This window comes from Arachis ipaensis, chromosome B02 (assembly GCF_000816755.2).
Source record: "Arachis ipaensis cultivar K30076 chromosome B02, Araip1.1, whole genome shotgun sequence".
Classification (NCBI taxonomy): Eukaryota; Viridiplantae; Streptophyta; class Magnoliopsida; order Fabales; family Fabaceae; genus Arachis; species Arachis ipaensis.
The window spans coordinates 43,828,478-43,841,257 of record NC_029786.2 but is presented as its reverse complement, the minus strand read 5'-3'; the positions used below and the strand labels follow the sequence as shown (position 1 = coordinate 43,841,257).

The 12,780-nt window shown below is 37.5% G+C and overlaps 1 protein-coding gene across 1 annotated transcript; it reads right to left on the bottom strand.

Moving 5' to 3' along the window:
* On the bottom strand, window positions 1,164–2,604 carry LOC107628309. Its single transcript, XM_021113431.1, has 2 exons — window positions 2,211–2,604; window positions 1,164–1,313 (listed from the first exon to the last, which is right to left on the bottom strand). The coding sequence occupies exons 1-2, from the start codon at window positions 2,482–2,484 to the stop codon at window positions 1,225–1,227; spliced, it is 363 nt and encodes a 120-aa protein (XP_020969090.1). The 5' UTR covers window positions 2,485–2,604; the 3' UTR covers window positions 1,164–1,224.

Sequence of the window (12,780 nt, the reverse complement as noted above, 5' to 3'; positions counted from 1 at the left end):
TCGAAGAAGAAGAACTGGTTGATGACTTAGGAGATGCTGAACCTCCATGGGAATCAAGAATTATGGAAAATTCCACCGAGCAGTTTTCAAGTGATGCTAAGGAGGATAGTGCACAACCCACGAAGCATATATCTTATGAAGAACTGGACGGAACAGCTCAAGAAGTAAGTTTCCTTGGTAATGATCATCATGAATTAAGCTCTCCTAGTAATGAACTTGCATCCGCAAGTGAATTCTTTGAGATTGAAGAATCTTTCCCAAGTGAATACGAAGATGATGCGGAGGTAGACTTTTCTCAACCCCGAATTTATGACTTGAGTGATGAGGAAGATATCGAAGACTTTAATCAAGACGTGGTTGCAGTTGAAGAAGTTTGCAAAGAAGTGGAGGAATTCACAGAAGAATACAAGGGAGTAGAGCTTGCAAAACCATTGGAAACACCTATCCCAAGGCCATTACCATCCAATACAAACTTCAAGCACTACAACAAATAAGGGTTTTCGCAACGGTCGAAAACCATTTCCATAGATCGAAAAACCGTTGCTAAAACTATAGGCAACGCTTTGGCAACGGTTTTTGACCTGTGGTATATGCGGCCGTTACCAATGCTCATAGGCAACGGTTTTTTACCTAAGGCAACGGCAACCAAAAAAACCATTGCCATAGTTATTAGCATAGACAACGGTTTTGACAACAATTTTTAAAGAACAGTTTAGAACCGTTACTGGATAGGCAACGGTTTAGAACCGTTCTCTTTCATGACGTAACGGTTTAAAACCATAACTAGATAGGCAACGATTTTAAACTGTTGTAGTTTTGTTATTCACAAAGACAACAGCTTAAAAGCGTTGGCTTTGGTGTTATTTTTTTTGCAACAGTTTTAATACCATTGCCATTTTGTAACTGCCTTTAACCACGGTTTTAACACCATTGTCTTTAGCAACTTTTGATAATGGTATTTTCTAATTATATAATTCTTTATTTATATTAGTTTTCTCATATTGCATTGAAATTAATATTCCAACTAATGTTTAGCGTCAATAGATTAATCTTCCAACTATTTGAATCAAATCACTAAAGAAAACTAATTGAACATTTGATTTATAACGTATTCTATAAGATTCATACATATTTGTGACCTGTAAAACAAAAGATTTTAGAAGTCAAATAAACTAAGATACTTTAAAATCACATAATAAAAGTCTAAGTCATAACAATATCTAATCATAAACAAAAGAGATTTGAGCTTCTTTCCATCCTCAATGCTTTCACCACAACTTCCTCTACAGCAACAACCCAACCACTCAATGAACCTGCACAACACAACCCAGGGGAAAAAAAGAAAAAAAAAAGAGTATAATTAGAGTATTATAGATACCTCAAAAAACTAAACTAATTGCACAAAATGAATGACAAATATACAAACAAGAGTAGAACTACAAGCTAGTAGGGTCATCCCCATATTTCCAAACAACTACAGTCCCAGGCTTTGGCCTCAACAAAGGGCCTAAGCCACTCTAAAACTGCAGAATCACTCATTGCTTCTTTCTTCCTATGAATATAATGCAGCCTTTATGTCACTTATTATTATACATATAGTAAGTTGATACAAGTTTTAACCGTTTCACAATTTCACAAGCACATGGTGTGCACGACAATTTTCCAGACCAAATAATTGGGTGGGACAAGTGTATCATTCTATTCAATACAAATATATCTCTGATATGTATATATATAGTGTGAATCCTACACCTGCAAGAAGATCGGAGCACAGAAAAAGAAAAAAACAAGTTATTTTTTACTGGCATATCATGGCAAGTTGGTACAAAGTTTCAAGAAGTTGCAGTGAGAGCAACCCACAACTGCACAAGCACAAGCACATCTACTCTTAACCAATGAAATTATAAATTAAACCTTCGAGACATGTCTCAATTAACTTGATGAGTATTTTCAAACATATTTTAAGATAGTAGTAGGGATCTTCCAAATAAAAACACAAAAATATTGACAGAAATTATGCTAAAGTTGTTATAAATTATGCTTTCTTAGGACAAAAACACAAAATATTGACAGACACAAACTTGTTTGAAGCAAGAGACAAATACATGGATATAAATAGAGACATGACCATTTTGTCTTATCTCTATCTCCTTTTTTATATTTTCTGTTGAGACACTTAGCAAACTTGGAGTTAATGGTGGAACATATACCTATTCGGCCAATGAATGTTGTGTCAACTAGTAAAGCAATAGGATTAGCTGTCAAAGCCATAGCAGAAGGCACTGTAATTGACAATATTTTCCAACCAAGGTGGTCTGCTTTGAAAATAAGTCTGCAGTAAGAAGAAAATAAAAAAAAGTCAAGAATTACACCTGTAGAAGAGAAATAATGAAGTAGCAATGAAAATAAGTAGCTGGTATCCCTAAATAAACTGCAAATTGGAATTTTGCTCCCATCTTGTGCTGAAATGAGTTTGTCAGCCATATCAAGGAAGCCAAATTAAGTTTTCTACTTATGAAACCAACATGAAGAGTTGTCGTTAATAGGGACACTAAAATGATACTAGATACCAGAATTCAGACGCCAAAAATATGTTCTCCATATATATATATATATATATATGATTTAATACTGGCCTAAAAATCAAAGCATAGTATCAATGATCAAGGAACAGTTATAACAAGTGGATAGAACATTTGGAAGTGCTTAAAAGTATAACAACCAAGTAAATTGCAGTTGCTGCTCTGATATCCACCTAGCCATAATTTATGTATGGAAAGTTGTAGAAAGTAGCCCAACCAAAAATCAAGAACTTATTAAAAATTATAACAAAAATCAGAATGCAAATAGTATAGTAAACACTAAATAACAGCACAGAAGATAATCAAAACCAAAAATAGAATAGCAATAAATTACTGAATCAACAACAAATTAAAGGCCAAAAATAGCAGCAGCTATCAGAACAGAAAGCAGTGACAGGCAGTGACCAAAATAGCCAGCATTATACCAAATCAATATTCAAATAAAAACAGAAACCAAATCAATTAAACTCACAGAACAAGAGCCACTTGAGTTACCTAAAGAGAGGTTGAGCCACAATGGGAGGCAGGGAACCAGTGACAGGGCAAGATTCAGAAGTAGTGACGTCCAGATGGGTGACGGCATGACAGTAGAAGCAGCAAAATAGAAGCAGAAGCTTCGATGGCGGCAGCTCACGGAGAAAGGGACGCTCCTCTGCGACGGCGACGATAGTGCTGGTGCGGACTCCATGAGCAGCGACGACGGTGTTGGCGCGGACTCCACGAACAGCGACGGCGAAGGTTCACTCCCTCCTCGCGTTTGGCCTCTGTCTCTCCCTTCATGAACTCTCCGCGCCTCTGTCTGCCTCTGTCTCTCTTCCCTTCGTGACCGGCGGCTCGGTGGTAACACGGCGGCGGCGATGGGCTGAATGGTGATGACGTGACGGCGGCTCCCTGTCTTCCTCTCTTTCTCATCTCTGTGTATGTGTTTGGTGTTATGTGTGTGTTGTGTTTTATATGAACAGGGGGGTTGAGGGAAGTGTGGGTGGCGGCATCTGAGGGTTGTGGGTTGTGTGCGTAATATAATTAGGGTTATATAAAAATTAGGGTTAGGTTAGGAATGATTTGGGAATTTTTGGATTAATTAAAGTAGGATAATTTTAATAAAATTAGGGTATAGAGTATTAATTTAAAATTTAATTTAATTTTTTAAAATTATTTTTTAAAAAATATTATTTGTTATTATTATACAAAAATTAAGCTTTATAATTTAAATATAGAAAATTATTCAATAATTATAAATTAAACAAAAATTCTAATTTAAATAATCAAAATTTTATTATTTTTAAATTTCTAAAATTGAAATTATAAATAAAAAAATATTCAATAATTGTAAAGTTTGGTAAAAACCTTAATTTATTTCAAATTCAATTTATCAAAATTTATTTTAATTATCTTTAATAAAATAATTTCTGAAATCAAAGTATCTAATAAATAAATATACTAAAATTATCTCATAATTTCTGAAAAACCATCTCTATATGTATCTTTTAATTTGTATAATTATTTAAATATTAGAAAATTTTTCTTAATAAAAAATTTATTGTAATGGTTATAAAACCGTTCTTTAAAATAGTTTAAAAAAACGATTTTAGTTTATTGCTATAACTTAATGAAAAATTAAACTTCAACAGCAACATTATAAAAATCATTGTCTAAAATCATCTAAGAGAACGGGTTAAAGTGTAGCAACTTTTGCAACGGTTTTTAAGCGTATCTTTTGTATAGTTATTTAAACAACATTAAAAAACCGTTGCTTAAAATCAAATTCTAGTAACAGTTATAAAACTGTTCTTTAAAATAGTTAAAGAGAATGGTTTTATTGTTGCTATAAAATAATGAAAAATGAACTTCAACAGTAACACTGTAAAAAACCGTTGTCTAAAACTATCTAAGAGAACGGTTTTAAGGCGTTGCAGATTTTAGCGTTGCTAAAGCCCATATTTGTTGTAGTGAAGTGGGTAAAATCCTTAGCCTTTATCTTTACTTTTCCACTTGAATATGGTTTGCTTGAAACAGATGGCCAACTTAGAGCTCTTTGCGGCTTTAAGAGTAAGAGGAAAATGGCTCGCGCTCAGAGCTGGTATGCAAGATTCAATAAAGCTCCACGCTTCAATTTGTGGTACAAGGATTGGTTTCGAGTTCGATTGAATGGGTCTCGGAAGATGTTTGGTCATCTTAGTGAGAGTTCAAATTCCGTACTACCCGGCTGGAAAAATGTAGATCAAGACAAAGATGGGTACAGAAGCAAGGTTTGGGATCCAGGAATTTATCCTGACAATCAATACTCCTGGAGTCTAAAACCTTCTTTAACTTGCTCGAAGTCTTTACTTGCCTAGTATGGGACCCGGGAGGCTATTGGAATTTCAAACGTTGGTGGAGATTTTTGGATGAGTTTAAGCATAAGCCACCATGACAGGGAGCTCAACGAATGTCCAACTTAAGGACTTTAACTAAAAGTGCTAGGTGGGAGACAACCCACCATGGTATGATCGTTCCTTTTTCAATTTTAATTTTATTTTGTTTTGTTTGTTTTTCATTTTATTTTATTTTATTTTATTGTACCTGGATTTATTCATAACATCCGCATCTGTATTTTACATTCTGCATACTGCATAAAAAAAAACCCCACGCTTGCACATGGGCCACGCGTGGGCGTCGACTCAAAATTGACATCACAATCCAACGCCCAGAAGGTTGGGCTAGAATCGTGTGGCTGTTATGCGTTAAGCACAATTTGGGCCATGCATTTGTGTCAATGACGCGAACGTGTCACTTTCACTTCACACACACCACGCGAAAGCGTGGGCGTCCACATGGAAATTATTGCCCCCTCAATTGAAACAGAGAGTTGCGCCAAAAGGATGCTGGATTTGTGCGTTTAGCACAATTATAAGCGACGCGTACGCGTACTTCACGCGTACGCGTGCTTCACGCGTACGCGTCGTTTTCATTATCCCACGCTCACGCGTTCGCGTCAATGACGTTTTCACGTCGTTGCCTCTCTGCCCCAACCACGCGTTCGCGTGACCCACGCGTCCGCGTGGATTTGAATCCACTTAATACAATCCACCCAGACCTGCCGACCACCACGACCCTCACAACCCTCACCCGCCTCGCCCCCTTCTTCTCTTCTCCCTTCCATAACCCTCTTTCTTCCCCAACCACCGAACCGCCGCCCTGCCTCCACCAAGGACCGTCGCTGTGCCGCCTCCCAGCGCCGCCGCGTCGCCACCACCACTACCACACCACCACCATCTCTCTGAGTCCAATTTCTATTCCTCTGCCCATCAGGTTCCGCCCACCAATTCCTTTGCCAGTTTTTTTTAGTTAATTCCATATTTTTTGAATTCTGTTAAAATTAGGATAGTTAGAGATGCATGATCGTAGTGGATTTTAGGTGGTTAGGTAGCTAGGATGTGGTTAGTGGATTTAGGCCTGATAATTGCGCTGTTCTTGTTGCTTGTTTTACTATTTCGCAATTTTGAATTTGCTGTGATGATGATGTTGTTCATATGCTGTTCTTTAATGTTTAATGTTTTTGTTACACTATTCAACCTGAATCGTATTCCTTACTGCAGATTGAGTTTGTTTATTCATGTGACTTGCTATATGTTACTCTTTTCTGCACTACTTTATTAACATATGAACTGTTTCTGCTGCTGTTTATTACCCGGGAACGTTCAATTTTTAGCCGAAATACTGCCCAATTTTTTGTCAGCAAATTGTTTCACTCAACTCTCATTCATGAATTGGTTTTGGCAATTTCAAGTTTTGCACTAATTGATTCCAACAAAGCCAATTCATGAATGCACGGGCTAGCTTTCTTATTCTTTCTGATTCCCTTATTAATTAAATCACGTTATTGATGATTTCACTTTCATTTTGCAATTCTTTTATATGATTTATCATCAATAATCTGTAATATCTACTTGAATTTGAGTTTCTTATTATTCGAGTTCGTGCAATTTTAGTTAATTAGGAACCACAACACCATGACACTTACTTTGACTTCACTTTTTAACTCTTAACTGCATTAACTTTCTAACTTTTCTATTAGTTTTCAACTAACCACTTTAAAACCATTTCAAGGCATGATTACTGTTGTTCCTGATAAACAAAAATTCCGCATATCATAGATTTTAGATTGTGATTTCTATTCTCTGACTTTTACCTTGCATACAGTCCAAAATTTTACATCTATTTAACTCACTTCATGCTTCTTTTGCTACTTTATTCCACTTTTGCCCCTCTATGCTTATATCGTTCAAATCCTATTTGCTTACCTATTTTTCTGCTTTAGTTTCTTAAACTGTATCCTGGAACTTCTGCTTTTCAGGATGTCTAACCCCAAAAGCAAAGGAAAGGGCAAGGCAACCACAGGCAAAAGGAAAAGAGGAGCATCCTCTACCTCTATCTTAGATATCTTCCATGATGATTCCTAGTGGGAAAAGAATTTTACCCCGCAGTAAAAGGTTGATCAGTTGGTGCCTGCCACAGACCCAGTCATGTTTGCCAACAGACAAGTATCTGGTCTTCGCAACTTCAAGAAACCTATACTTGGAAAAGACCCTCAAAAATCCAGAAGAACTCAAACAATACACCTCAGAACAAATTAAACAGAGAGGCTGGTTCTTCCTGGAGAGGAACTTGACTGAGGTCAATTCATCCTGGGTCAAAGAATTCTACTGTAACTATTTCAAAACGACCCTGGATGCAGTACAGCTCAGAGGCAAACAGATTCTGGTTACTGAGGAAGCAGTTGAAGATATCCTCCAGCTCCTACCAAAATCAGATAAACCAGATGGTTACCAGCAGACTGAGGAGGATATGAGATTTATGAGGTTTGATTGGGATGCAGTAAAGCAGACTATAGCTCTTGATCCTACTGTCCCATGGGTCATGGGCAAGTCCATAGTGGCTCCAAAGGGAATTAAGCTTATCTATTTGAATGATGAGGCTCGGCTATGGCAACAGATTCTGAGTAACTACGTGATGCCGAGCACTCATGAGACAGAGGTGCCAGCTGCCATGATTACCCTCATTTGGTGTGTGATGGAGGGCAAGGACCTGTACCTTCCCAGATTCATCCGGTATTATATGTCTAGGGTCCATGTCCGAGGCACTCTGCCCCTTCCGTATTTGATTACTCAGATGGGCCGCCGAGCTGACGTGCCCTGGGAGCTCGCGCATGAGAAGCCACCTACTGCCGAATGCAAGAAGATTATCCCACACAGCAGGAAGTTCCAGGCTTTGGGCTACCGACCACCCTTTTTCACTGCCTCTGTTAAGGCAGCCACATCCTCTGCTGCCCCTTCAGCTCCTGCTGCACCAGCCACCACCACAACACCTCCACCTGCTTCAGAGCCCATCTACCACCTGGTGCGCCGACTCTTTGCGCGCCTGGATCGGATGGAGTGTCGCGACAAGCAGCATTATGAGCATCTGAAACTAATGATCCGGTCCAGCAAACCTGACATCCCCTCTGAGCCTGACACACCATCAGAGCCATCTGAGGAGGAGGCGAATGATCCTGAGGCAGAGGCACGTGCAGAGCATGAGCAGGCAGAGTCCCGCATGAGGAGCCTCTGCAGACACAGCCATCAAACCCACAGGCACCGATACAGGCAGAGCCTCAGGCACTATCCCTACTAGAGCCCACAGAGACACCAGCAGCACATCCTTCTGGAGATGCCACTTCCTCACACCCAGCTTGATTGAGCATCGAGGACGATACTATTATTTAAGTGTGGAGAGGTCGCCATCTCTGGCGAACTTTATTTTTGGTGAACTACTTTCAGACTCTCTTTATCCTATTTTTATTTCTTTTTCTGTGTTTTATTTTATTTTATCTTATTTGTCTTTCAGTACTTGTGCATTTTTCTTTTGTTGTATTTTTACTTTATTTCTGCATTTTTGCACTTTGGGCTGTATATATCTTAGATATTTAGCTTAATTTGAATTTTTAGCTTATTAGTTGTGATATAGAAAATATGGATTATTTAGTATAGTTTACCCTTTTAGCATATGAGAATTTGGATTAATTGAAAATAAAGAGTAAACTAGAAACTTTAGTTTTTCAGAATCACAACAATCCACACACTATATATATATAGCAATGAATGTTGGTAAATTGACAACATTTTTCAAGGAAAATACTTATTTTTATAAGAGCCATTCAAAGATTCACATTGAGTTGAATGGAAAACTCTTGATTTCTACTTGCATGATACACATAACTGATATATGGTTTTTGAGCCAAAGAACACACAACCCGTGAGTTTTTTAGCTTAATTGTATGGTTACATTTAACCATAGATTTCATTCTTGTGTGTTTCACCCTTCTTTTCTATGCTTGCAATCTTTACTTTGTTTCAGTCTATATGTCCAATATAGAATGTATTTACATACTTGCATATGATTGAGGCCATTACTTGTTTTTTCTCACTTATCCTAAATAAGCCTACCCTTTTATGTCACCCTTGTTAGCCCCCTTGAGCCTTTTTAATCCCCTTCTGTTCTATAACCACATCATTAGCCTTAAGCATAAAAAAAAACAAATTAAAAATCCCAAATTGAATCTTTGGTTAGCTTAAGATAGAGAATGTGAATCAAACTAAGTGTGGGAAAAACTATGGGAATTTGGGTTGATAGGAAGGTATTAACTCTATGAATCATTTGAAATTTGGGAGCACGCTCATGTGAAACCAAAATAATTAAAATACCATGTGCATTGATATGTTGTGTTTATGTTTCAAAAAAAAAAAATAAATCCCTTTTAATTGAATAAATGAATAAGGGGACAAAATTACCCCATTATTAAGTTTAAAAGAAAAATCAATGCACATGGGATAAAAAAAATTGGTACATGAGTATGTGACACAAAAGTGGAAAAAATTGGGTAGCTAGGCAAAAATTTCAAAATTTTATAGAGTATGTATATGTTAGGTGAGGTCTTAGACTAATCAAGGATTCAATTTATAGCTCACTTAACCTTATATATACCCTCACCTTTACTTTAGCCCCATTACAACCTTGAAAAAAACCTCATGATGTTTGTATATATACATTAAATATTTGTTGATTGGTTAGATGAAGGACAAAGTTTCAGAAAGCATGACTAAAAAAGAATAGAGTGATTAACCCCAAATACTGAGTGATTAGAGAGTAAACACAAATCCAGTGAGGGTTCAATAGCTCATTTCCATATATCCATGTTTAATTATTAATTGTCTTGCAAGTCTGTAAAATCTTTTAACTCAACTCAATTGTGAATGTGTTTTAATATGGTTTGGCCTTAGTTGTACATATATGATTCCTTGAAAATTGACTTAATTTAACCACATGTAAGCTTTATATATATAAGTGAATAGTAATTAGAATTGAATGATTCATTTAGGTAGCTTGCATTTAGAATAGATTGTATTGCATAAGATTCTACCATTCTACCTTCATTCTTTTCTCTTGGATTTAGCATGAGGATATGCTATTGTTTAAGTGTGGGGAGGTTGATAAACCCCTATTTTATGATTCATCTTGTGCTCAATAAAAGTACTTTTATCAATTCTTCACCCACTTATTCGTATGAATTGCATGGTTTTACTATTCCTTTCTTATTTTATGATATATGTGAAAACATGTTTCCTATGCTTCAAAAATATTTATTTTAATTATCCTTTATTACCATTCGATGCCGTGATCTGTGTGTTAAGTAATTTCAGGCTTCATAGGGCAGGAATGGCTTAGAGGATAGAAAGGAAACACGCAAAAATGGAAGGAATGCACAAAATGGAGTTTTGAAGAAAATGGCAGCAATGCGTACGCATGGACGACACGGACGCATGACAAGGAAAAACTCCAAATGATGCGCACGCATCACCCACGCGCACGCGTGACGGACGCCACGTGCAGAACATTGCAAAAGTCGCCCCCAGCAATTTCTGGGCCCTTTTATCGGTCCAAATGTAAGCCCAGAAACACAGAATAGAAGCCAGAGAATGGGGGAATCCAGGAGGGAATGGATACAACATTGAGAATACACAAATTTTAGGTTTTAGATGTAGTTTTCTAGAGAGAGAGGCTCTCTCCTCTCTCTTAGGATTTAGAATTTAGGATTTCTCTTAATTTTAGGATTGCTTCTCAATTCCAGGTTCAATGTTCCTTTAATTTATATTTCTCTTCTACTTTTATTTACTCTAATTCTTTTACTTGTTAATTACTTATGTTGCCAAATTGGCTTATGAATCATTCCATGTTAGAATTGAATATTTTATTTAATATAATTTAAGGTATTTCAGATTTATGGTTGTTTTATTCTATTTATGATGCTTTCAATTTAATTTAGATTTTTCTCCTTTTGGTTTTGGTTAAGTAATTGGTAACACTTGAGTTATCAGACTCAGCAGTTGATTGAAAATTAGAATTCTCACTGATTGATTTGGATCGCTCTAAAGCTAGTCTTTCCACAGGAGTTGACTAGGACTTGAGGATCAAATTGATTAGTCCACTTGACTTTCCTTTATTTAGTAAGGGTTAACTAAGTGGGAGTGATAAACAATTCTCATCACACCTGATAAGGATAACTAGGATAGGATTTCCAGTTCGCATACCTTGCTAAGAGTTTTTCTAATTATTAATTTATCTTTCCTTGCCATTTAAATTACTTGTTCCCTATTTCAAAAACCCAAAAATACACCTTTTTTCATAACCAATAATAAATCATAATTCCCTGCAATTCCTTGAGAAGACGACCCGAGGTTTAAATACTTCGGTTATAAATTTTATTGGGTTTTGTTACTTGTGACAACCAAACTTTTGTACGAAAGGATTCTATGTTGGTTTAGAAACTATACTTACAACGCGATTATTTTTACAAAATTCTAAATTAGCAAGAATCCGTTCGTCATGGGGCGATGTGGAAGTTAGCATGTTTCTGATATGGTGGGCATGTCTGAATGAACTCGGTTGCTTCTTTTTGCAAAGTCAGCCAAAAGAATCCGGCTCTGAGTACTTTTTTGGAGAGAGCTCGTGCTCCCAGATGGTTGCAACATATGCCACTATGTATTTCTTCCAAAACCTCTTTTGTGTTGGAGGTCGGCACACATTTTAATAAGGGTGTGGAGATCCCCCTCTTGTATAGGATGTTATTTATGATGGTGTAGTATTGTGCTTCTCGTCTCAACCTCTTCGCCTCTTTCTTATCTGTAGGGAGTGTCTCTGATTTGAGGTAGTTGATTATGGGGGTCATCCATCCTTGATCCTGACCTGATATGGCTAGGACCTTTTCTTCTTCCGAGATTGATGAGTTTTGCAGTATTTTCTAGATGAGGCTTCTATTACTGCCCCCTGGTTTGGTGCTGGATAATTTTGAGAGTGCATCAGCTTGAGCATTCTGTTCTCGGGGTATATGGCGGACCTCATATTCTTCGATTTGTTTGAGCTGTTCCTTGGTTTTGTCCAGGTACTTTTTCATGGTGGGGTCCTTAGCTTCGTAAGTCCCTGCTATTTGTGAGGTGGCTACTTGTGAATCACTGAAGATAACAAGCTTTTGGACTCCAACTTCCTTAGCCAGTCTCAAACCAGCTAGTAATACCTCGTATTCGGCCTGGTTGTTTGAAGCAGGGAACTCAAATTTTTGGGAGAGTTCGACTTGGGTTCCCTGGTCGCTTTCTATTATCACACCTGCACCACTCCTGGTTTTGTTTGAAGAGCCGTCTACATAGAGATTCCATTTTGTAGGAGTTCTTGGGGTGTCAGTGTACTCAGCAATGAAGTCGGCCAAATACTGAGACTTGATGGCCGTGCGAGCTTCATATTGAAGATCGAACTCAGATAGCTCGACTGCCCACTATAGAATTCTTCCAGCTAAGTCTGTCTTTTGTAGAATGCCTTTTATAGGTTGTTAGTCCGAACCTTGATAGTATGAGCTTGAAAATATGGGTGAAGTTGTCGAGAAGTTAGTATGAGAGCGTAGGAGAACTTTTCTATCTTTTGATAGTTTAGTTCGGCCCCTTGTAGGGCTTTGCTGATGAAGTAGATGGGTTGTTGCCCATTTTCGTCTTCTCTGACTAGTGCCGAGGCTATTGCCTGACTTCCCACTGCGAGGTATAATATGAGTGCTTCACCTTCCCGTGGCCGAGTAAGGATGGGTGGTTGTCCTAGAAATTTTTTGACCAAAACTCCAACATATTCTCCATTACTG